The sequence below is a fragment of the Glycine soja genome, chromosome 6 (assembly GCF_004193775.1).
Source record: "Glycine soja cultivar W05 chromosome 6, ASM419377v2, whole genome shotgun sequence".
NCBI classification, from domain to species: Eukaryota; Viridiplantae; Streptophyta; class Magnoliopsida; order Fabales; family Fabaceae; genus Glycine; species Glycine soja.
In genome coordinates, this window is record NC_041007.1 from 31,020,129 (window position 1) to 31,045,904 (window position 25,776).

Consider the following 25,776-nt stretch of genomic DNA (forward strand, 5'->3'; position numbering starts at 1 on the left):
CACTCGCTTTGGCAAAGAATCCAGTCTTTCATGAAAGAAGTAAGCACATCGACACCCGTTACCACTTCATAAGAGAATGCATTGAGAAGAAAGAGGTAAAGTTGAAGTATGTGATGTCTTAAGATCAAGCTGCCGACATTTTCACAAAGCCACTCAAGTTGGAAACTTTCGTGAAGCTAAGGAGTATGCTTGGAGTCACAAATCAAGTTTAAGGGGAGATGTTGAAATATAAACTTGATTTGGGCCTAAATTAATTATTTGGTTCCTTGGACTTAGTTATTTTGGGCTTAAGTAATTATGGGTCATGTTTCTAGAGAATTCTTGTAGTGTTTGGAGTGTCTAGATATTTCTTATGGTTGTAATATTCTCTAAAATACTCTTTGGATATCTAGAGTTGAGAACTCTCTAAAATTAGTGTGTCTAGAGTTCTCCTTAGAGTAGTATAAATAGAGATGTAATCCTACACATTTGTATCAAGCAAAAATACAAAGTTTTCTCCTCCATAAATAATTTTCCTTCCTATCAAGTTTCTATTCAAAGTCTCCAATATTCCTAAACACTTTTCCTAAACATAAAAAGCCTTATTTCCAACAGAGCTATCAGTCCATCACTATAGAGTTTGTAGTAAAACATATAACAGATAAAATTATACGTAGAATTATTACATATTTTACATGAAGATTTTCTTTTGTATGTCACTTGTGTATGATAAAATTTAGCTAGAAGCCACACAACATGAGATAGAAATGTATTAAAATAAGAGTTTAATGGTTATGTAAATATAATGTAAACACTTTTATATTTTCATCTAATTATAATTCGCCGTTAATATAACTTTTAAAATAATTATTGTAAAACTCAACAAATTTATTATTCATGATGAGTTATGATTGAACGATGTAAAACTTTTTAAACTGTGAGTATGTAATCGTTTTTCTCTTAAAACAATACAACATCTTCTCAAAATCACGAACTATAATTTATGTAATATAATAGGCGTGCCAAATTGAGGTTGAGCAGTTATAACAGTGAATGGAGCATGAGTATAGGATGCGGAAAGCTCAAACGAGAAGTTCTGCAGAATCAAGCACAATGCCATTTTGGCTTCAAGCAAAGCAAAGTTTTGTCCAATGCATATTCGGGGACCCCATGCAAATGGGAGAAATGAAACTTGGCCATTTGTTGCTTTTAAGATTCCTTCAGAGAACCTTTCTGGTTTGAACTCTTTTGCATCACTGCCCCATAATTCAGAATCATGGTGTACCAACACGATTGGAATAGTAGCAAGTGCTCCAGCTGGTAAAGTCAAATTTCCAACTCTTGCTTCCTTTCTTACGACTCTTGTAATAGCAGTAACTGGTGGGTATAGTCGTAGAACCTCATACAAAATCATTGTGACCTACAACAATGCCACATGCATGAAACTACAATGAATTGAATTGACATAAACAAGAGATTTAATTTCTTGAACATAGGAATTATTATGAAAGCATTGTAATAGTTTATCGCAAGAGCGTCAATTTCTCAAAACTTCTCATATGAATAATAAATTGAACAAGATTTTTGGATGAGGTATGACAATTGGTAGACTTGATTTAGATGAATTAAAATAGAGAAAAAAAAAATCATTAAGAGGGAAATTAAGGCTAACAAGTATGAAGTTACCATTTTCTATTTTTGATTTTTTGGGTGCATGCCGAATACTAAATTTAGTATTCCAATAATAAAAGATTTGAGCTTCACTTAATATTCTATTTCAAATCAAATTCGTCATAGATAATTTAACGTGACCATATAGGGTATAAAATGATGAAGAGCAATGATATAAAACTTAGCCGAGACCATATATTTATAAGTATGAAGTTAGCATTTGCTCTATATACAATGAATAGTCAATTAGAAATCAATTAATGACCTAAGTACCATGACCTCAAGATGATGATGTAAAAAAAGTTTGAAAATTTTCTAGAAAGTTTCAAGGTATCATAAGTTGCAAAACCCTTAAGTCTGGATGAAGAAAAAAAACTAAGGGCATCTAGACTTGAAGAGAAGCCCAAAATTCTTAATTTGGTTTGAGATGATTAGTGTTGGACAACAATGAATGAAACAAGATCAATTTTCATAAGGAAGTAGTCTTTCATGCAAGAAAACATTAGGAGAAAATCTCTCCTTAAAAAGTTTGAGATTTGGAGTTATTTAGTTTGGAAGATGAGGGAAGCTCGAAGTTTTCACTTTTCCATGCTAGTAAACCCTAGGAGAAAATCTCTCCTTAAAATAGTTTGCGAGATTTGGTATTATCTAGTTTGGTAGATAAGAGAAGCCCAAAGTTGTTACTTTCATCCTGCAATTCCAAGTTGGGCTACCAAACAAGCTCAATGATTGCAAGGAAGTAACCTTCTAGGCTACCAAAATGCTAGGAGAAAATCCCTCCTTAAAAGTTTTCAAGATTTGAAGTTATCTAGTTTGGTAGATAAGGAGTCCAAAGCTTTCACTTTCGTCCCAGATGATCCAAGTTGGACTACAATGAATGAAAGAAGTACAATGATTGCAATGAAGTAACCTTCCATGCTAGGAAACACTAGGAGAAAACCTCTTCTTAAAAAGTTTTTGAGATTTAGAGTTATCTAGTTTGATATATGAGGGAAGCCTAAAGTTTTCACTTTCGTCCCAGGTGATCTACGTTAGGCTATAATGAACAAAATTAGCTCAATGAATGCAAGAAAGTAGCCTTTCAAGCTAGTAAACACTATGAGAAAACCTCTACTAAAAATGTTTTTGAGATTTAGAGTTATCCAATTGGGTAGGTAAAGGAAGCTCAAAGTTTCCACTTTTATTCTATAGTTCCAAGTTGGGTTACAACGAATGAAACAAGTCCAATGATTGCAAGGAAGTAGTCTTTCATGCTACGAAACACTAAGAGAAAATCTCTTCTTATAAAAGGTTTTCAAGATTTGGAGTTATCTAATTTGATAAATAGGGAAGCCCAATGTTTTCACTTTCATCTTCCATTTTCAAATTGATCTACAATGAACGAAACAAGCTCAACGATTGCAATGAGGTAGCCTTCCATGCTAGCAAACACTAGGAGAAAACCTCTCCTAAAAAAGATTTCAAGATTTGAAATTATCTAGTTTGGTAGATGAAAGAATTTCAAAGTTTCCACTTTTGTCTTAGATGATCCTAGTTGGACTATGATGAACAAAACAAACTCAATGATTGGAAGGAAGTAGCTTTCAATGTTATGAAACACTAGGTGAAATCCTCTCCTAAAAAACTTTTCAAGATTTGGAATTATCTGGTTATGTAATTGAGGGAAACCCAAATAATGAACGAAACAAGCTCAATGATTGAGAGGCAGCAGCTTTCCATGCGAGGAAATATTAAGAGAAAACTTCTCCTTAATGTTTTTTAATATTTGGAGTTATCTTGCTTGGTATACGAGGGAAGCTCAAAGTTCCACTTTCATCCGTTGGATTACAATAAATGAAACAAACTCAACTATTGCAAGGAAGTAATCTTCCATGCTAGGAATACTAGGAGAAAACCTCTCCTCAAAATTTTTTTGAGGTTTAGTGTTATCTAGTTTGGTAGATGAAGGAAGCTCAAAGTTCTCAATTTCATCCGACATGATCCGTGTTGGATAACAATGAACTAAACAAGCTCAATGATAACAAAGAAGTAGTTTTGCATGCTATGAAACACTTAAAGAAAATACCTCCTAAATGTTTTTTTTTTTAGATTTGGCCTTTTATACTTTGCTAGATGAGACAAATCCAAAATTTATAAGTATGAATTTTCTCATGGTACAATGAATAGTCAATTAGAAATCAATTAATGACCTTAGTACCATGACCTCAAGACATGATGCAAAAAAAGGTTGGAATTTTTCTAAAAAGTTTCAAATTATCATAAGTTGCAAAACCCTTAAGTGTTGATGAAAAAAAAACTAAGTGCAAGGCTTAAAGGACAAAAAAAAAATGAGAGAAAGAGCAACTGGAAATAGAGTTAAACTTACAACTTTTAGACGATTTAATCCATCATAGTCTGGTTCTTTTGTGCCAAAAATTCCGATGACCTCTTCTCTTGCTAGTGTTTGCCAATTTGGAAACCTACTTAATAACACCATTGTCCAATTAAGTAGCACCGACGTTGTTTCTTGTCCAGCAAAGTAAAATAACTTACACTCGTTAATTACATCATCGGTGTTCATTCCAACATCCTTTCTATGTCCACGATCTTCGATCTCTTTTTGATTGGATTCCAATAATAATCCTAGTAGGTTATCATTTGGAGCTTTGCATGTCTTCATAGCCGCTTCCTGTTTTTGGATAATTCCACTAAGTACGTTTCGAATTTCAAAATCAATCTCCTTCATCCTCTTGTTCAATTTAGTTGGTACAAACCTTACAATAAAATTAAAAAAAAAAGGGAAAAAAAGATGTTAGCATGAATCTTCTTCTCTAGAGCAGCTTTTCCCATATAATTTTTTTAATTATCTATAATAGACGATTTATAAAACATGCAATAAATTAAATTTGAATAAATGCTATGTTTCTAGTTTTGCAATCAATCTCCTTCATCCTCTTGTTCAATTTAATTGATACAAACCTTGAAATAGAAAAGGGGAAAAGGATGCATGTTAGGTTGAATCTTCTTCTCCTGATTGAGCTTTATTTTTCCTCTTGTTTCTTTCTTTTTAATTATTTATAGTAGATGATTTATAAAACATGTAAGAAAATTGAATAAACAGTACCGTGTTATTACGTAATAACCGATTAATTGAAATCATGCATGAAACTAGTCTAAAAGAACGAATTAAGCTTGTGGATGAGAGAAGTGGACTGGAGAGTAACCATGGAAGTTTCCATGGTTGAAGAGTTCGTAGGAACATTCATGTTACTAACGTTTTTAGAAGGATGATTTGTCAATCTACGGTTTTCTTTTACACCAATTTTTTGGGTTATAATTTTAGAGTTAAAAACATGTGGAAATTTTTAGTGGTAGAGTATGGTTGTAGAAGTTTTCATTCCCTTGAAATTAACATGAAAGATTATGGTGTAAAGGTGAGATTTTATTAATTAACCCATTTTTTTCTTAACAAGAAAAAAAAAGATCTAGCTATTTTGTTATGTTTTCTTTACAAACAAAGACAAGGAATGTGTTCTTGTTTAACTATCACATAGTCTAATTGGATAATAAAGAGTTAATGGTGTAGTTTTTAAAAAGACTTAAACATCTCATTAATATGTGTAATTACGGCCAATTTTGGTTTTTCACCCTACGATTTTTTTTTTCAAAATGGTGCTTTTTTTTTCATTTTGATCCTTATTATTTTGTTGTTGTCATTATAATATTATCTGTTTTTTTTTTGTTGCTTTTATCCTTTTAATATGTGGATAATTTACTTTTAGCCGTATCAATTTTTTTCATAAGCAGTAATTTAAAATAAACCAAATATTATAGGAACTAAAATGAATATATATATATATATATATATATATGTATGTATATTAAATAGATTGAAGTACAAAATTAAGGATGAAAACTAAACAAAGGAAGAATTTTACAAGCACCAGAAAAAAAAAGTTAAATTACACCAAAAGTATATTAAGCGTTTTAAATAAGGGAGTGTTTGGTAGGAAAAAAAAATTTTCATACCGGATAGTCATAATTTTTGGAAATAGTAATTCTTGAAAATCATCTGGGAATGAAGAAAAATTATTTGGTTGATCATTGAGAATGATTAAATAATTTTTTAGGAATCAAAAATTACATGATATTTTTACCAATAACTCTAATTATTTAACACATTAAATAATTTAATAAGTATAACATTTTTGTTTTTATTATAATAAAAAAATTAAAATTAAAAAAATATGATTCACACCCCTTTCATAGGAATGTTTTTTTTTATATGAGTTAAAAATAATTTTCAGAATTCATAGTTTTTTAGAAATATATTTCTTAAAAAGTGTATCAATTAAATGTGAGAAACTAAATTTTCCGAAGTTAGAATTATATGAGAAAATGAAAATTTCTCCCCAATCAAACTCTCTCAAAGAAATTGATGTTAAGTTTATGGTTGTCGTGAAGACTAGGTGTTGGTGATGGGTATGTCAAAACTAGATAGATCATATCTTTCCTTTTTCCCAATAGTATATATTACCTTTAACTAACTATTTTAAGAGTTTATTAAATTTTGTCTTTATATATAAACTCTTAGCTAAAGGTGTGAAGACCGTGGAGTAACCTTGTATACTCCCTAAATAGAATTTTTTTCTTTACTGAATAAAAATTGACAATTAAATGAAACATTGAAACTATAATTAAATATACCTCCATCCTGGAATATAAACAGATTGAAAAACCTTGGCTGTAAGCTCGGCTTGTTCTTTCTGGAGTTGAAATACTATTTTTCCCTCTTCATAGCAACTTCCAAAAGCCGTACGAGAAATGACATCTCCTGTCAAGCTATTTAGGAAGGGCCAAACATCTACCATACATGATTCTTTTTTGGATACTAACATCTTCCATTCGTTCATCATTTGGTTACAACTATGATACATGGCAGGCAACACAAGCTGCGACAAATTTGAGAAGTGAAAAAAAAATGAAGATATTGAGTGAAGAAATATCCAATGGATCAATCCACTAATGCTAAAAATAAGAATGATTTTATTTTTGTGCTTTGAATATAATTATTAGGTTCTCCGAATTTGAAGAAAAAATATTTTTCAATTTTGTTATCACTAAATGCGATTTATTAGTATGAGAAAAAGAAAATTATGTAATTTTTATGCTGCTATATATGTATTTTCATAGCCACCTTTATGTGTAAAGCCTTGTTTTTTTCTTGTTTGTTTTCTTAGTGGGAAATAGAAGTATACAAAAATACGTACATTGAGAGTCTGTCAACTTGAATATAAGTCAATAAATGCACGGGTTGGGACAAAGTAGAAAGATGCTTTAACATAGTTGTTAGAATTTTGTGGTCTTAGTCCCACATCACTTGGATTGTTAGAGTTTTATAGTCTTAGTCTCACATCGTTTGATTTGTAAACACTTGTGTCTCATTAGTATTATATATAGAGACACCTTGTAAGCTTTTATATGTGTACAAGTAATAAAAGTTTTCCTAGTGTAGCCGTGGACGTAGGCATACATTGTGTGCTAAACCACGTTAAACTTTGTGTCTTTTCTCTCTTCCCTTTATTTCTTTCTCTTCTTTTATTGCTCTATACTAACAACTGGTATCAAGAGCTTTTGGTTATTTCACGGGATTTCCTTAGTTTAAAGGAATTAATGGGAGTCTTCTCAATTTAGAGGAGGCAGTGGGAACAATGGCATTGGAAGAGGGGAAGGTGAAGATCGAGAAGTTCGATGGCAAAGATTTCAGCTTTTGGAAGATACAGATAGAGAATTATCTATATCAGAAGAAGTTGCATCAGCCCTTATCAGGGGTTAAGCCAGACGACATGAAGCAAGAAGAATAGAATTTGCTGGATCGATAGGCTCTTGGCGTGATCAGATTGAAACTACTCAAGAATGTTGTGTTCAACATCGTAAACGAGAAGACTACTGCAGGCTTAATGAAGGCGTTATCAGATATGTACGAGAAGCCGTCGGCAGCCAACAAAGTATACTTGATGCGCCGGTTGTTCAACCTCAAGATGGGAGAAGTTATCTCTGTAACTGATCATATTAATGAATTTAATACTATTCTTGCCCAGTTGGAATCAGTGCAGATTAAATTTGAGGATGAGGTGAAGGCATTGATTCTATTGTCATCACTACCGGATAGTTGGGTTGCAACTGTTACTGCAGTTAGTAGTTCTACAAAGGAGAACACATTAAAGCTTAGTGACATCCGTGACTTGATCTTAAGCGAAGATGTTCACAAGAGAGATTCAGGAGAATCTTCCAGTCATGTTTCCAATTCAGCATTGAATACTGAAGGCAGGGGAAGGACTACCCTGAAGGGTCAGAATGGTCGAGGCAGATCAAAGTCAAGAGGGAAAGGTCAGAAAAAATTTCAAAGTGACGTTACTTGCTGGAATTGTGACAAGAGAGGTCACTTTAGCAATCAGTGCAAGGCACCAAAGAAGAACAAGTCGCACAAAAACAAGAAGCATGATGATGATGAATTCGCAAATGCAGCAACTGATGAACTTGATGATGCATTAATTTGCAATTTGGATAGTCCTGTTGATTCATGGATCGTGGACTCAGGTGCGTCATTCCACACCACTCCCTCTAAAGATTTATTGTCTAACTATATTTTTGGAAGATTTGGGAAAGTTTACCTTGCAGATGAAAAATCTCTAGACATTTTCGGAAGAGGTGATAATGACATCAAGACCTCCAGTGGATCCCTATGGACATTGCACAATGTCAGACATATTCCTGCCTTAAAGAGAAACTTAATATCCATAGGGCAGTTAGATGATGAGGGGCATCACACCATTTTTAGAGATGGAGCTTGGAAGGTAACAAAAGGCAATCTCGTTGTGGCTCGTGGAAAGAAGTGAGGATCTCTTTACATGATTGCAAATGAGAATATGGTAGCAGTTACTGAGGCTATCAATAATTCAACCATGTGGCATTAAAGACTTGGACACATGAGTGAAAAAAGAATGAAGCTTATGGCGACAAAGGGTAAGCTATCAAGCCTAAAGCATGTTGATGTTGGTGTTTGTGAACACTGTATCCTTGGAAAGCAGAAAAAAGGTCGGCTTCTCAAGGGCAGGGAAGACTCCTAAAGTTGAAAGGCTAGAATTGGTGCACACAGATGTTTGGGGGCCAGCCCCAGTGAAATCTATTGGAAACTCACGCTATTATGTCACCTTTATCGATGACTCTACCAGAAAGGTATGGGTTTATTTTCTTAAAAATAAATCTGATGTGTTTTCTGTGTTTAAAAGGTGGAAAACAGAAGTTGAAAATCAGACAGGTCTAAAGGTTAAAAGTCTGAAATCTGACAATGGCGGGGAGTATGATAGTGAGGAGTTTAAAGACTTTTGTTCAGAATGATCAAGACAATACCAGGAACACTTGAGCAAAACGGTGTTGCAGAAAGGATGAATAGAACCTTGAACGAGAGAGCAAGGTGTATGCGGATCCAATTTGGCTTGCCTAAAGCATTCTGGGCAGAAGCAATAAACACAACAGCATATCTCATCAATAGAGGACCATCAGTTTCTTTGAATTATCAGTTGCCCGAAGAAGTATGGTCTGGAAAGGAGGTAAAACTTTCACATTTGAGAATTTTTGGTTGTGTTTCATATATACTGACAGACTCTAATAGTAGAGATAAATTGGATCCGAAGGCGAGGAAGTGTTATTTTATTGGTTATGGATCTGACATGTATGGCTATAGGTTTTGGGATGACCAAACCAAGAAAGTTATCAGAAGCAGGAACGTTACTTTTAATGAGAACTTATTTTATAAGGACAAATTTTTTTCCGAATCTACATGTGCAGGTAAACTGTTAGAAATTTCTGAGAAATCAACACTTGAAGAAATTTCAAAAAGTGATGTAGCCAACAGAAACTAGAGTACATGCGTAGAGGTTGAGTCAGAACCATCAACTTCTCCAAGAAAATCTAGCAGAATTTCAGTACCACCAGATAGGTATTCCCCTTCATTGCATTATTTGTAGTTAACTGATGTTGGTGAGCTAGAATGTTTCAGTGAGGCTATGCAGGGGAATGACACTATTGAGTGAAAGCTAGCGATGAAAGATGAGATGACATCCCTTCAGAAGAATAAGACATGGTCTTTAACTAAATTGCCAAAAGGAAAGAAAGCGTTACAGAATAGGTGGGTCTATAGGCTAAAGGAAGAATCTGGCGGTAGAAGAAGATACAAGGCGAGACTTGTGGTGAAAGGGTTTCAGCAGAAACAAGGAATTGATTTCATAGAGATCTTCTCTCCAGTTGTAAAGATGACTACCATCAAAGTTATTCTGAGTATTGTAGCTGCAAAGAATCTTCACTTGGAGCAGTTAGATGTTAAAACTGCATTCTTGCATGGGGATTTAAAGGAAGACATCTATATGACCCAACCAAAAGGTTTTGAAGTGTCAAGCAAGGAGAATCTTGTGTGCAAGCTTCACAAAAGTTTATATGGCTTGAAACAAGCACCGAGACAGTGGTACAAGAAGTTTTATGAGTTTATGAGCAACTCAGGATTCAATAGATGCGACATAGACCATTGCTGCTATGTTAAGAAATATACTAATAGTTATGTTATCATTGTCGTATATGTTGATGACATGTTGATTGCAGGATCTAGTATGATAGAAATTAACAGGTTGAAGCAACAGTTGACAGAAAACTTTGAAATGAAGGATCTTGGTCCAGCTAAACAAATCCTTGGTATGAGAATTCTTAGAAACTGATCAGAAGGAATTTTGAAGTTGTCTCAGGAGAAATATATACACAAGTTGCTTGACAGGTTTTACCTTGAAGATTCTAAGACCAGGAATACCCCTTGGGGATCTCATTTGAAGTTTTCAAAGAAGCAATCTTTGCAGACAAATGAAGAAAAATGTTATATGTCAAGAGTACCATATGCATCAGCAGTTGGGAGTTTGATGTATGCTATGGTGTGTATCGGACCTGACATAGCACATGCAGTGGGAGTTGTCAGTAGGTTCCTATCAAATCCAGCAAAGGAGCATTGGGAAGGCGTAAAGTGGATAGTCAGATATCTAAAGGGTACTTCAGAGATGTGTTTGTGCTTCAGAAAAAGCAATCTCACTTTACAGGGATTTGCAGATGCAGACATGGGAGGAGATTTTGATACCAAGAAAAACACCACAGGCTACATTTTTACATTGGGAGGTACTGCTGTGAGTTGGAAGTCTAAACTTCAAAATAGAGTTGCTCTCTCAACCACGGAAGTCGAGTACATAGCTATCTCAGAAGCAACTAAGGAGATGATTTGGCTAAAGAATTTTCTCAATGAATTAGGGAAAGAACAAGATAATGCTTCAATGTTTAGTGACAGTCAAAGTGCTATAAGTCTTGCTAAGAATCCAGTCTTCCATTCTAGATGCAAGCATATTCAATTAAGATACCATTTTATCAGGGAGTTGATAAATGATGGAGACTTATCTTTGTTGAAGATCTTAGGATTAGAGAATCCAACAGATATGTTGACTAAAGTTGTTACAACTGACAAACTGAGGCTTTGCGTTGCCTCAGTTGACCTTCAAGGATAATTGAAGATGAAGGCGCTACACTAGGTAAAGAGTCGATGAACTCATCGCTTACAAGGAGCTGCTAGAGTTTGGAACTTAGACCCCAAGCGGGAGAATTGTTAGAGTTTTGTGGTCTTAGTCCCACATCGCTTGGATTGTTAGAGTTTTGTAGTCTTAGTCCCACATCGCTTGGTTTGTAAAAACTTGTGTCTCATTAGTGTTTCACTTTGTAAGCTTTTATATGTGTGCAAGTAATAAAAGTTCTCCTAATGTAGCCATGAACGTAGGCACATATATTGTGTGCTGAACCACGTCAAATTTTGTGTCTTTTCTCTCTTTCTTTTATTTATTTTTCTTTTTTTATTACTCTATACTGACACTAGTCCCTCATGCCTAGTCATATATATATATATATATATATATATATATATATATATATTCATAAACCCAGCAAATGTCAAAATCAATTATAATCATTAATTAACTTCTCCGGACGCTTAGACCATTCTATGGAATAACATAGACCTTTTTTAATTTGAATAACATATTAAACTTAATTTAATTATATTATACTTTCCTGGTTGATTATCCTCTTATGTGAAGTACAAGCTAAGATTTATATTTCTTTGAATTTTTTGGCATGATACGGTTAATAGAGTTTCTTTTTTTACAAAAGTAATCATGATTGAGGTTAATTCTTCTCTCATTCTCGTTTAATCAAGCAGTTCATATATGTCTCATAAAAAACAAGATTACTCAATTTTTATATCAGTTGCGCAAGACTACTCTTATTTGGTTATTTTATATATGGGATTTATCAAATTAAATGAGAAAAATTAATTTTAATTGTTAAATTATAATTAAAAAAATTAATGATTAAGATTAAAATTCTAATTTTTAATATATCATGTATCCAATTGAAAAAATATTACTACAAATTTTTTTTTTACATTGATTATATATACAATGTTTATGTAAGTGAAATAAAAAGTCAAACTTTTTAAATCACAAATTAATGTAAAAAATCTTTGTTAACCAATATAAAAAGTATTTTATGAAAAATTGGGGTTTTAATTTCAATCATTAATTTTTTTTATTTCTCATTTTAAATTTCTTTGCATTTGATACATCTCATCACCCCACACCCACCCACATATATATATATATATTATCGTTTTTCATCATAAGATTAATCCTACTTGAAAGTTAAGAGTGCACATGATACACCCTCGATATGAGAGAATCATTAAGATCCCACTACTAGCTAGGTGTGTATCGGATGCAATCTGAACTTGACAAACCCTGTAACTTCAATAATATATAATAAAATTTAAAGTTAGAGATTGGCACAATATATAATGAGAAAAAAAACCTTTAGCTTCGCGAGATTAAATGCAGGGTTGATGATCTTTCTGTGCTTTGACCATTTATCACCATCAAGGTCTACAAGTCCGGTTATCAGGAACTTGGAAAGTGGAGTTAAGGTCGGCTTTGGAAAGTCATTTATCAAATTGAGAACCTCTTTTATTGCTTCAGGATCCATAATATGCACTACAGGCTTCGGGCCATACCAAAAAAACGAATTCTTACCTGTAAAATGATTATGTAAATAAATATATGTTATAATAATAATAATAATAAATAATAATTCAGAAAAAGTATATAATAACGATAATAAGCAGGAATATTTAGTTACAAGAAAGAAAGTGGGTTCTATTATCCGCTAATACAAATGTATATAATAAAATGGTTATATAAATATTCAGGGACGTTTTGTTTCACAGAATTTTATAAATGATAATATATATTTTCATTTCTTAGAAGGTAAAAAGTAAGATTATCATGCTCATTTTGTTGTATTGATTTGATTTTCATGAAAAGAGGATCGAAATATGAATTTCTATGTGGTGAAAATCTGATTTATTTTGTAAAAATAGTAGTATATTCTTGCTATACTAATATCTACTGCCCCACTACTTCTCGATCTATTTCTCTACTTACCTATGAATTCAATTATTCTCACTATATTGTATATTCCTATTACTGTATAAATCAGATTTTATTCCCGCTTAATGATACTCACCTCAAAATTGTAAGTATAAAATATCTTCAATTGTGTTTTAATTTTGAATTTAATTTCATATATATGTAGGTTTAAATGATGTATGGTGTAGCGTCATACATAATCGATTCATGGTATAATTGGTTGTTCATATAAAATATAATTTTATTTAATACAAAAAGAATATTTTAGTGATATAACATGTATTCTTAGGAAAAAATAATGTGAACTAAACATATATTTTAAATATTCCTGAAAATATAAAAAGATTTTCAATAATTAGCCAAACATATTAATTTTTCTTGAAATACTTAAAAATGGTATTCCCATCCAATATTCCTAGGAGTAATATTTTTAAAAATTCAACAAAATTTTGTGAAACAAACACTTCATAAAATACAATAGTAAATTAGTAATGCTAGTGAAACAAAGTGTTGCTAAGATATAATTGCAAGTTATAAAATATAAGAATATCTTTACACCAAATATATATATATATATACCTAGTATTTGTCCGCTTAGATAAGTATTTTTTAAAAACTATGGGAAAATTAGTACGTGAGGTTTGATGTCCAACTTAGTATGTTCATATTAAAAAAAAGTTGAACTTTAAGGTTTTTAATGTGTATAGTAATTCTTCTATTAATTTTTCTTAAAAACCCACCATGGTCAGGTCAGCCTAATAGGATTCGGGTAAAATATTAATGCACGAGATCATGGGTTTAAATATTAGTGTGATTATTGTACACACAAAAGAAATATCATTTTCTTAAAATTTAATAGAGTCAATCAAAACCGAGATTAATCTCTATGAAGTGTTTGTTTCAAAAAATGTCATTGAATTCTTAGGAATATGGAGATAAAAATATATATTTTTCATGTTTGTTAGATAATAATAAAAAAAGATTCTTGGGTATCTTTTATTCCTAAGAAAATGAGATTTCCATATATTTACATTGATTTTATTCTCATGAAATGAGGATGAGAGTAAATTTTTATGTGGTGAGAATCATATTTATTGTGTAAAAATTGTATTATACCCTCACAAGTCACAACCAATATACTCACTACCCCACTACCTTTGGTTTAATTTTCATTACTGTAACATATCTTTTGTTAGGCTTAAACTGATTATGAAAAATAAGGTGATTAAATGTTGCTTTTTAAAATTAGAGAGACCAAAATCATAAATTTAAAATTATAAGAGAATCAAAATTATAATTTAATATTTTTTATTAAAATTTGATAATTACATTGCATTGACTCATGAGAAGCATAAGAAATTTGATTGTTGATATAAAATATAATAATTTCTTTAATGCATAAAAGATATTTTGGTAACATAACATATATTTCTAAAAAAAATAATGTGAACCAAATATATATTTTAAATATTTTCAAAAATATAAAAAATATTTCCAATCAATTTTAAAATACATATTTTTCTTAAAATATCAAAGAAGGTCACTCCTGTATAATATTCTAAATAATGTGAACCAAATACATATTTTTCTCAAAATATCAAAGAAGGTCACTCCTGTATAATATTCTCAAAAATAACAATTTTAAAATTTTAATAAGATTTCGTGAAACAAATATTTTTAAGATTAATCTCGATTTTCACTGCATCAAATTTTAAAAAGTGTATTTTAGTCCTTAATATTTTGAAAATATTTTAGATAGCTCATAACTCATAAAATTGCCTGCTACTTTCCGGGAAAATAACAACCCAAGTTCCTTGAAAAATGGATTGCTTGATTAATGAAACCGAGTATTAATTTCAATAGTCAAACATGGAAAGTATTAGAAATATACAAGGAATTAGACTTCATACCATAATTTCTTATCAGTTGATGTTGAAATGGAACTAGGCGAGGAGTAACATCATCGTTGATGTCTATGGGCTTAGATTTTGCTTTCTGTATCAACGTAGAAATTGCTTTGATGTCTCCAAAGAAAAGTGTGTATGAGTTTCCCTTTAAGCCTTGTCTTCTAAGGTACCTCTCTGCCCTTTTTGGCTCCAGCCACAGCCAACTCAGTGCTTTCGTTAGGAGTATGGTAACAAATGCAATACAAAATCCAACAAACATCATCGTTGTTGCATCAACTTCCATTTCCAAATTAGTGAAGTGTCTATAATAATTGGTTTAATTGGAAGTCCAATATATATATATATATATATATATATATATATATATATGAACTAGAGAAGAGTCTCTCAATAAGAAAACAACTGTTGACACATATGCGTGTACGGACAATAAGAACCTCCAACTCAATTCTAACGACACATCGATCCACCCAATAATCAAAGGCATACATCGTTGAAATTTATGGGGACAACGACGTATGCTTGCTGTAAACTTTGTTTCTTTCTTTTAGAAATTAAATAGTTTAGAAAAAAAAAGTCTGACGGACACTTCTTGGTTTAAATTCAAGGCTAAAATGTAACTTTTTTTTTTTAAATATGTGATTTTAGTGTGTTTTTTAATTGAGATATTTTGTTTTTTACTTTTAAAAAGTCATGGATCATAAATAAACATGTGTGGTCAATGTTTATAGAGTACATATATCAATGTTTGAAATTAATTACATAGACTAAAATTGTGAATTTTTTAAAAGTGGGGAATGAAAACCTTCAATTAAAAAATGAGGGACTAAAATCATAAAATTTTTAAAAGTGAAAAATGAAATGTCTTAATTAAAAAAATAAAGAGACTAAAATTGTTGTTATAAAAAAATAAGAGGACGAAAATTACATTTTAACCTAAATTAAATAAGAAAATAAGAAGAAAGATAAGTAATTAATATAATTGGAAATGTAATGTCACAAGAAGAAGAGATATATAAAGATAAACAAAATGTGCTAATTAGATATTTGTATTGCTTAGGTGTCTAAATATTGTGATTCAATTAACTTAGTTTCAAATTTGTAAATATATACAAGAGACAAATCAATGAGAATGTCTCTTTCATATTAGATGAGAAGGGAGATATGTTTTAAATCTTAGGCTAAATTATTATTTTGATTTATTATGTTTTTTTTTTGTTTTTTTTAGTTTAGTCTTTTATGTTTATGAATAGACTCATTTTGGTTTTTTCATCAATTTTTCTTTAACAACGTCTCTAAAGACCTAACTTGTTAGGATTGGAACTTAGCTATTTAACTTTGAATATAGCAAAGAGATCTTTGTCTGGCTAAAGTTGATAAAATTATGAGTAAATTTTTTGTGATGTTTGGAAACTTGTATTTCAATTTATAAAATTTATATACTATGAAACATGGAAAAAAAGTGTGCATGCTTATATGTGCTCAATAAATAAATAAATAAATACAAAATATTAATTATTGATAATGATCTTGTCCACAAATACTTGATGAACAATTACTATATACCAATATTTTCATAAAATTTCTTGGAAATATAAGCAAATATAAATCTTGCTATAATTAAATAAAATTTAAGTAAAACTTAAGGTAGGTGCCACTGTTTGTTGGTGTCTAAAAACAATTGTATATGGGATGGTGGGAAGAGAAATATATAAATTTTCGCATGCATTAAAATAGAGGATGCCTTACATGATCATAAGTAGGAAAATAAATATGAACTAAATTTGTAGAAAGAAGTATTTGAATGAACATAATTAATATACATTCCTTAAAATGAACTAACCAGTTCCAAAATAACAAACTTCACCCAATCTCAGTCACCTACCAGAAGCAACATAAATATAATAATTGTTTGTTTGGGGTGATTTTTAATTTTGTGCCAAAATTTTTTAAAATAACAACCAATTTTTAGTTTTTGTTTCAAACAATTTTTAAATCGGTTTTTAAATGTGATTAATTTCAAATAAACTCATTTTGAAAGTTCCATATTGTATTAAAATTAGTTCGAGAGTATTTTTGTGTGGTGTAGACAACAATGGTGATGTCAACAACGACAGTAGCGATAGAGATATCAGTGGTGATTGCAGTGACAATGGTGGTAGTGGTGGCAATGACAATGAGGTGGTGGTAGCGGTGGAGGTGGTGCAGCCAATGGTGGCGATGTCAATGGTGGTGGCGACAAAGGTGGTATTAGAGATAGTAATAGTGGTGGTTGTAGCAATGTTTGTGGTAGTGGTGTTGGTGGTTGTAGTAATATCAGTGGTGTTGGTGGTGGTAGCTTTGATAGTGGTGGGGTGGTGGTGGTTGCAGCGATGTTGGTGGTGGTTGTGGTGGAGGTGACGAAGGTGATGTCATTGGTAGTGGTGCGACAGTGACATTGGTGGTGGTGGTGTTGGTGGTAACAATGATGGTGGTTTTGGTGATGTCGGTGGCAATGATGGTGGCACCAAGTGGTGGTTGTGGTGGTGGTGGTGATGATAATGACTATGGTGGTAGTAATGTTGGTGGTGGTGGTAACGATATTTGTGGTCGTGGTGGTGGCAGCCAGTTATGACAATGACAACGATAGTATTGGTGGCAGTGGTGACAATGACGAAGGTGGTATTGGTGGCAGTGGCGATGGTGATGCAATGTTGGTGATGGTGGTAATGGTGGTAGTAGCAAAAAGTGTCATTTTCAAATGTGGGAAATAATGGATAAACCACAACAACATAAATTCAAATGTATTTAAATTGTTTGTTTCAACATTCAAATGTATTTAAATTGTTATTAATTTATCTGTGTTATTCATTTATTTGTAAAAGTTGTTATGCTTATCTGCAAGTTGTCAATCGTAGCATCCTCACTATCAGCATATCTACTACTACTACTACTACTACTACTACTACTACTAAACCATGTGCATCCTATGTGATCATGCATCATAAATGTCCATATGTTTTTAAGATGAAAGATGTGGTTGAGCTTAACTGGGGAGGACATGAATTAGTTAAAGTATGACTTTATCCTTAGAGGTATCCCGTTTAGTAGGACTTATGTTGATCCCATGGGTTGGAGTATCCTTGCAAGACTGGGTAATCCTAGTGCGCCGCTGGCAATCTCTTCTTGGTGAGAGCGTACTAATGGAATCATGTTGGGTCGTTACTACATGTCCTCCCGATCTTCTTTCACAAATGTTTTTTGGTACCACTTGCATGAGAAAATAGAAATCGACATCACATTGCATATGTGTATATCTATGAATTGTCTAAGTTGTGTGGTTTATGAAGTGGAAGCCATGTGTGGCTTGTGTTGTACTTATGTTATGTGTGAATGATTTTACCCATAGTTTTAATAATGTATATGTATCTATATGTTAAATTATTGTGATAACTTGTGATGGGATGAGATGTAGCTCTTTAAGGGCATGGTGTGATGTATCTAGAGTGACATTATGTGAGTATATCCTAAAACAAATATTTCCTTTGAGCAAAGATTGATGTTAGGTGAGTGTTTGGAAGTAAAACTCGAGTAAGGAAAGTGGAGTTACTGCAAGAGAGAGAGAGTTATAAAATTAAATAACTTATTGCTTAAAGAATAAATCTCAAGATGTTAGTGAAGATGAACTATTGTAGTAAGCGATTACAAGGAATATGTCAAAGGAAAGTGTTTATGATCAACATATGTAAATCAAACTATATAAATGATAGAATTTGATAGAGACTCAGAGAGGATAAAACCATGAGAAGCAAATGATTGGGTTGTCCTAGAAGAGAAGTCTAATCCAACCTTAGAGTCCCTAGAGTACTCACTGAGACATTATGTCTCACTCCTTTAAGTTCCTTTTTTTTTTTTTCAGAAAAACATGTGACAACACATGTCATTGGAGCATAGAGTCTTGTCTTGGAAGATGTTGTTTTATATCTCTATGTATTTCATTTTATGTTGTATGTTGTATATGAGATGATTTGTATTTTTTATAATACATGGAATCAAGTTGTAGTTTTATAAGTTTATTCGCTAGCTTCCGCATGATGACGTCGTGTGAATGTTTTTCATTGTCACGTCATTAGAAATCTTAAGCTTAGTTACAATAATACCCTTAGGGGGTTATAGTCTTCACGAGAGATATATCATCTTAGTCGCCACGAGCTTTTTGTCTTGTAGATTTAGGAATGTTTCTTGCCGTGTTGTTTGTCTATCAATTGCTTGTGATAAACAGGGCCACAAATCAAGAAACAAAGGGGTGTGAGATATGAAGCCAAAGAGCATGCAATGTACATAACATGATAGACTGGGGAAGATACCATTGCCTCTAGAAGTAATCCGCCCCACAACAAACATAGACCTTTGGAACACTAATACAATTCTATTTATGGCAACAATCTTGTAATCCTTTCTCATTGATCACTAAGTCATATATAAGTAATTGAAAGCTCAACCCTATTCGAATCTACTTCATGCATAATACATCAATCATTAATTTGAGTAAATCACAATAACTTACCATTATGTCAAGTGGTCATACTACACTATAGAATCCAAATACGGAACACAATTATCATTTACAATTACAACTATTCAAGCATTGACAATTTCCTACTCCACCTGCACTTTGAGCACCAGTAGCACTTCACAAGTAACATTATTACATTTAGTAGACACATGGAAGAATACAATTTGAGTACAATACTCATTTGACATGCATAAGTGTGTTCAATCATCCAATAAGAGTTAGTCACCTAGTATGAATGTCATGCTTGGTGATACAGTCAACTAGTAATTATCTTGCGATTAATGCATGATGTATGTGGGTACCTGAAGATTGTATTTATATGGCGCCCTTTGGCACTAAGCCATGAAATAACCCAGAGACTTGGGGTGACACTAAGCCTGGATGTGGCACCTAGCTTGGGGTGGACACTAAGTCTTGGGATGTCATGATGCATGATCAATTATTAAGTCATTTCCTTTATTAGCAGCCACAATGAGAAAACGGGAGATGGGTTTTAAGGAGATAAGACCTTATCCATGGAACATCTATCTTTTCACAAACTTTTCAAAGCATGAGTATTTATACAATAAATTCCTTAAAAAAATCAAAAGAGCTAAATATGAGAAAGGAGTTCTAAAGGGCACCTGGACCTTGGCAAAAAGTCTAGGTACTCACTTACAAGTAAGTACTTCTTATTTCACAAATCATGAGTCAAAGTATTATTGGAAGAAAAGGTTGATGGGGAAAGTTTAATGGGGAAAGTATTATTGTTGGACACCTAGTCCCTAGTAAAACTTCAAGAAAAGGCTTACACTAAAATTTACGGAGTCAATGGACACGTAGTCCCTGAATAGGGTCTTCAAAGAATTTGATTTACTCCAAAATTCATAAATATAATGGACACCTACTCCTAGACAAAGTTTTCAAACCAAAATCTGTCATCTCGGTCATCATCTTAGGTAGTTTGAACAAAGTTATCTACTCATGCAATTGGGTAATACAACTTGCCACAATCTATCAAAATTATCCTTGGAGGATTCATTATGTAGGGAAATGATTACTACACACATTAGTAGAGGTTCCACACTCATCAAAAATCTTCAAGCAATCATATTTGCATCAACATACTCAATGATTCATTCATATAGAGACCAATAAAGGTTGCCTTAATCATTGATCTCAAACATAATTAAGTCACATATCGATTTGATAATCATTATAAACAGAATATTATAGTTCACATGTACAAAGAGCATGGCATTCCGATAATAATGAGATTATTATTATTATTATTATTATTATTATTATTATTATTATTATTATTATTATTATTATTATTTTTAAAGGGACCTTTCGGATGCCTGACCAAACTTTAACATGGTATCAGAGCAGGTTCTGCCCGGTGGTGTGGATAGTGTCGCTAGCCCTCGCTTTATGGTGACGAGCCCTGACTCGAGGGGGCGTGTTGCGAGTCCCACATCGGGTGGTTAACGAGCATGGTAAGTGCTTATATAGCTAGGTAGGTCACCCCCTTATGAATCGGTTTTTAAGGGGATCTTTCGGGTGCCTGGCCAAACTTTAACATGGTATCAGAGAAGGTTATGCATGGTGGTGTGGATAGTGCCGCTAGCCCTCGCTTTGTGGTGACGAGCCCTGGCTCGAGGGGGCGTGTTGCGAATCCCACATCGGGTGATTAACGAACATGGTAAGTGTTTATATAGCTGAGTAGTTGTTTCATACCACTCCTGGCATATAAAACAAGATTAGTTAAGGTTGTATCCTCACTCCTCAGGCTTTTCAAATCACTATCCCTCTTTAAAATTTTCAGCAATCTCACTTAAACATAGGCTACCATAGTATTTGCTAAATATTTCCTAGGATATTCAAGTTATGGGGTCACAGGGGTTAGTTAGAGGACAATTAAAATTAGAAAGTAACAAAAGATCACTCCCAAGTCCATCCAAGGTTTCTATCATGAGCAAACAAAAAAAAATAGAGCAGCTACACATTAATTATTATTTTTTCCCCTACATAATTTGGAAATCAGTATTGCTCCCTTTTAACTGGCTTAACATACCTGTTCAAACCTGAGAATAAACAATTTGGGGTTCCCACTGAAGCATAAGACTAAGTAATGTGTTTTCGGTCATTAGTTTAAACCATGATTATTTTCTTAAGGTAAAACAGTGAATATGCCAAAAACAAGTTTGCATAATAAGCCCTGCAACCTCTCTGGCAAAAATAATTAGAAAATATTCTGTATAAATCGAAAAATTATGGGACCAAAGAGGTTTGAAAGAGGACTTCTAGTGCTAAAAGTACGTAAAATATCGTAGTCAGATGCTTTCGGATTTGGATGTAAGAGCTTCTGCAAGACAACTTATTCACTGTCAAATTTTGACAGTAGACAAAATAGTTTCCAATTCTAAACTTTCTCACAATTTGACCTTTCTAGTCTTCAATTTGAGAACAAGTTTTAACATGGATATTAGACATCAAACCTCGGCTAATTTTTATACGATCTAACTTATTATATTCTTTGTGTTCCTCATTTGAACTTAGGGGCATTCATCTTGGTTTTGTTAAGTTACAAGGTTCAAATACTCATATAGTCACACTTTGTGCATGTCCTTCATGCTTTACATGCCTCATGACACCTAAGCACACTTAGTGAAAAATCTTGGACTGGATCTTGGATTAGCGGACTGAACCATAGCTAAAATTCACTAATCATAATTAGTGAAATTTTGGCTCCAAAATTTAGTTCCACAAATTCAATTTCAAATTCAAGTGAAATTTGAATAAAAATTCAAAATTCAAATTTCCCTGCAGTTTTGTGTGACACTTAGGCTATAAATAGAGGTCATGTGTGTGCATTTTTTCAACTTTGATCATTTGAGAAATTACACTTCAAAGTTCAGACCTCATTTGAGGCATAAAATTTCATGTTCCTTCTCCCTTCACTCATCTTCTCCTACCTTCAAGCTCTTATCCATGGTTTCGTATGGTGGTGAGCTTGTTCTTAACTCATCTTCTCCTTAAAGTGGCATCTCCAATCATCTTTCTTCCTTCTCCATTCCACTGTCATTGATCTTCAAGAAGCAAAGGACTCCATTGATGAAGAAGATCTAAGGCCTACAAGCTCCACATGGAGCTACATCATGTGGTATCAAGAGCATCTTCGTCTAGGTGATGTTCTTTTGCTTCCTCTATCTTTTTGTTAGGTCAATTCACTTTAATTCCTTGTTCTTCATCTTATTCTCCATGTATATCCTCCATTGTCTTGTGGTTTGGTGTTGTTTAGAGTAGATTCAAAAAAATAAACAGATTAAATCTTATATCTACACTTATTCTTGCATTTCTATGGTTCAAATTTTATAGATCTACTCTTGAATCATGTTTTTGTGTTGATTTTAGGTTCTATCATTTTTCAGTCATAATATTCTTGTGTTGAACCTTTAGATCTAAATTTTATTCCAAAATATTGATTAGAAAAAAAAACACAAAAATCTAAGTGTAAATCACTTAATCCATGTTGTCTTAGAGTCATGTTTAGTCATAATAATTGTCACATTATGTTCTAAGTTTGTGTTGAATTTTGATTTTGTTGATTGAATTCTAGATACAATTGTTCATGTATTCTTGTCATTCTTAGCCTATCTTTTGAATTTTAAGTCTAATTCATGCATATTATTTAGTTCATAACATGTTCTAAATCAATTCCTAGAAGTAGTCTTGTTGTTGAACTTTGTTTTGTTTTCTAAGTTTCCTATATGATGCCTACGAAGAAATTGAGTTGTGATGTTGAGTTTTGGCTGGATTTGTGAATAAACATAAGTATTAAGCTCTCTTGAATTGTGTTATTCAAGACAATTGAGCATAAGCAAACACAAATTGTAATTATCCAAGCCTTAAGCAACATAAACACGACTATTGATTTCTAGGTTGAAATAGTTGGTGTTGGCATCTTGAACATACAAACTTGTAAAAATTACTAGGAATTGGTCACTGCGAATTTTGAGCTGAAATTTTTACTAAATTTTCTAGACATTTGGAATAAAATTAGAAAAAAAGAAACAAGTGATTTGAATAAAAGGAAAAATATGAAAAATCACTCAAGTTGGCAGGAAAATCAGTGTCCAAGAAAAAAAGTGAATGGGAAATGTGTTTGTTGTTTTGGCTTGAAATTTGTTCTATAATTGGTGCCTATTTTATACCAATCTTAATTATAAAATTTCAATTGAAAATTAGTGTGAAAACAAATGTCAAAACTAGAGGTTTCTTGAGTCTTTTTTTTTTGTTTTTTTTAACTCTACTTTAGAGTCATTCTAGATTTCTCTTTGAGTCCTAGCTTGCTTTTGTGTGCTTCTCATTGCTTTAATTGTTGAATAATCCTTGAAAACTTGTCTTTTTAAAACTCTATTGGTTTAGCTTTCATTTCACTTTTTGGTCTTTGGTTATTGCTTGTCTCTTTGTTTCCTTGTTTGTGAGTTGCCATATAGGGATTCAGAAAGGAGGATTGGTACCATCCCTTGAAGAATTTGAGTCAAGAAGCAAGGGGCCAACCACCTTAAGAGCTATTGGACTAAGAAGCACTCCAAATTGAGTGAATCGCCAAAGAGAGCACAACCACCAAAATTGAGGATTGTTTTGTAATTTTATAATTGACAATTTACTTACATCCATTGCTTTCAAATTTGGTAACAAAAAGGTCTTTCATTAGAAGTATCTGGGGAGCCTCTAATAGGTTACCAAACTTTCATTTGTGTGTAATAATTTTAGGAAATTTTCCCTTAGGATAGTGAGTGTTTTGTTGGGAACCTTAAATGCGGCAATCCAAACACTCTTAGGATTCGGTAGTTTACATTTCTTGCACTTTAATTTCTTGCTTACTTCATAGCTTATTTTCTTTACTAGTCATGCCTAGTTTACCTTGTAATTACATACTACTTTCTTCTTGCTTATCACATGTTAGTCGATGAATACGACTAACTTTTGTGTATAAAACCTGTGTAAATTGTATCAAACTCCTCCAATTTAGTGTTGTAATTACTTTTTGTTAAAGATAGGTAATAAATACTTAGTACTCCCATTTTGTGTGTTTAATAACCATTTCCTCTCAAATTCAGGTTAATTGGGCAAGTTTATGAAGTGCTGATTTTCATCAACTCGCTAAGCCAATCTTCTGGCTTAGCGAGCCATCTGCTGAGCGCAACACTCCTTGGCTGAGCATGAGGAAGAATCTAGAAGGAGGATGAGCTGTGCATTTGCGTTGAGTGAAGGGTCATCCTGCTAAGCGCACCGCTTCAGACCATCCGCTGAGCGAGAAAAGCACGCGTTAAGCTGAAATCCACTAATGTGTGTTGAGTGGTTCATAGTCGCGCTAAGCATGCTAGCACAAACAAAGCCACCTATTTAAGCCTGAAATCAGATTTTGGAAGGGAGTTTGGGCAATTCTCTAAGCTTTTGCATGTTTAGAGATTTCTAGAGAGAAAAAAGCCCAAGTTATAGAGAGTTTTGAGAGCTTTTGCTATGAGAAGATTGGCAGAGAACTGAGCGAGAAGAGGAAGCCATCCTAAGAGCATGAGATGAGTCTGTGAGTGATTGTGAGGTTCTAGAGGTGGAGGAGACATCCCCACTACTTGTATTTCTTCAATCCTTCATTTTTCTCTTCTCTTTGTTGTAAAGGAAGCTTCCCAGATATGGAGAGCTAAATCCTCTGTTGGTTCTTCCTTGTAGGTACTTGATGTAAATACTTGTATATCTATTTAATGATGTTTTATGTGTTCTCTGTGCTATTAGTACGTCATTTCAGTGTGCTTTTGCCTTGATCATGTAGATGCATGCTTTGTTAGGATCATTCAACAATGGAAACTGGTCTAATTCTTAGAACTTGATAGGACAGGGCTAGTTTATCGTATTATCACGAGGGATCGAGGTACGGTAACCTAGTTGTTTGTATGTTTGTCTTAATGAGGTTCTGGTCGAGTTTAGTCCAACAAGAGGAATTTGAGGACGATGCTTGATCAGGATTAGGCTAGATTATCATGAGGAATCAGGATTTAGCATTTCAGGAGACACCATAGAACACATGAGCATTGTTAAGTAGAGAATATCCTTTTAACATCAGGCACCTAATAAGAAG

The 25,776-nt window shown here is 32.8% G+C and overlaps 1 protein-coding gene across 1 annotated transcript; it reads right to left on the minus strand.

The window, feature by feature from the left end:
* Window positions 1-846: 846 nt before the first annotated feature.
* LOC114414116 (cytochrome P450 CYP72A219-like) lies at window positions 847-15,368 on the minus strand. Its single transcript, XM_028378463.1, has 5 exons — window positions 15,101-15,368; window positions 12,577-12,794; window positions 6,337-6,581; window positions 4,016-4,403; window positions 847-1,399 (listed from the first exon to the last, which is right to left on the minus strand). The coding sequence occupies exons 1-5, from the start codon at window positions 15,357-15,359 to the stop codon at window positions 974-976; spliced, it is 1,536 nt and encodes a 511-aa protein (XP_028234264.1). The 5' UTR covers window positions 15,360-15,368; the 3' UTR covers window positions 847-973.
* Between the last annotated feature and the right edge of the window lie 10,408 nt (window positions 15,369-25,776).

What these genes read in the sequence shown, in the direction of transcription:
- LOC114414116 (XM_028378463.1), bottom strand. Translation starts at nt 15,359, where the DNA reads ATGATGTTTGTTGGATTTTGTATTGCATTTGTTACCATACTCCTAACG. An exon ending in GTTTATATTCCAGGATGGAG is followed by an intron (nt 4,404 to 6,336) that starts GTATATTTAATT and finishes TTTTATTGTAAG; the next exon opens with GTTTGTACCAACTAAATTGA. An exon ending in GATTAAATCGTCTAAAAGTT is followed by an intron (nt 1,400 to 4,015) that starts GTAAGTTTAACT and finishes GCATTGTTGTAG; the next exon opens with GTCACAATGATTTTGTATGA.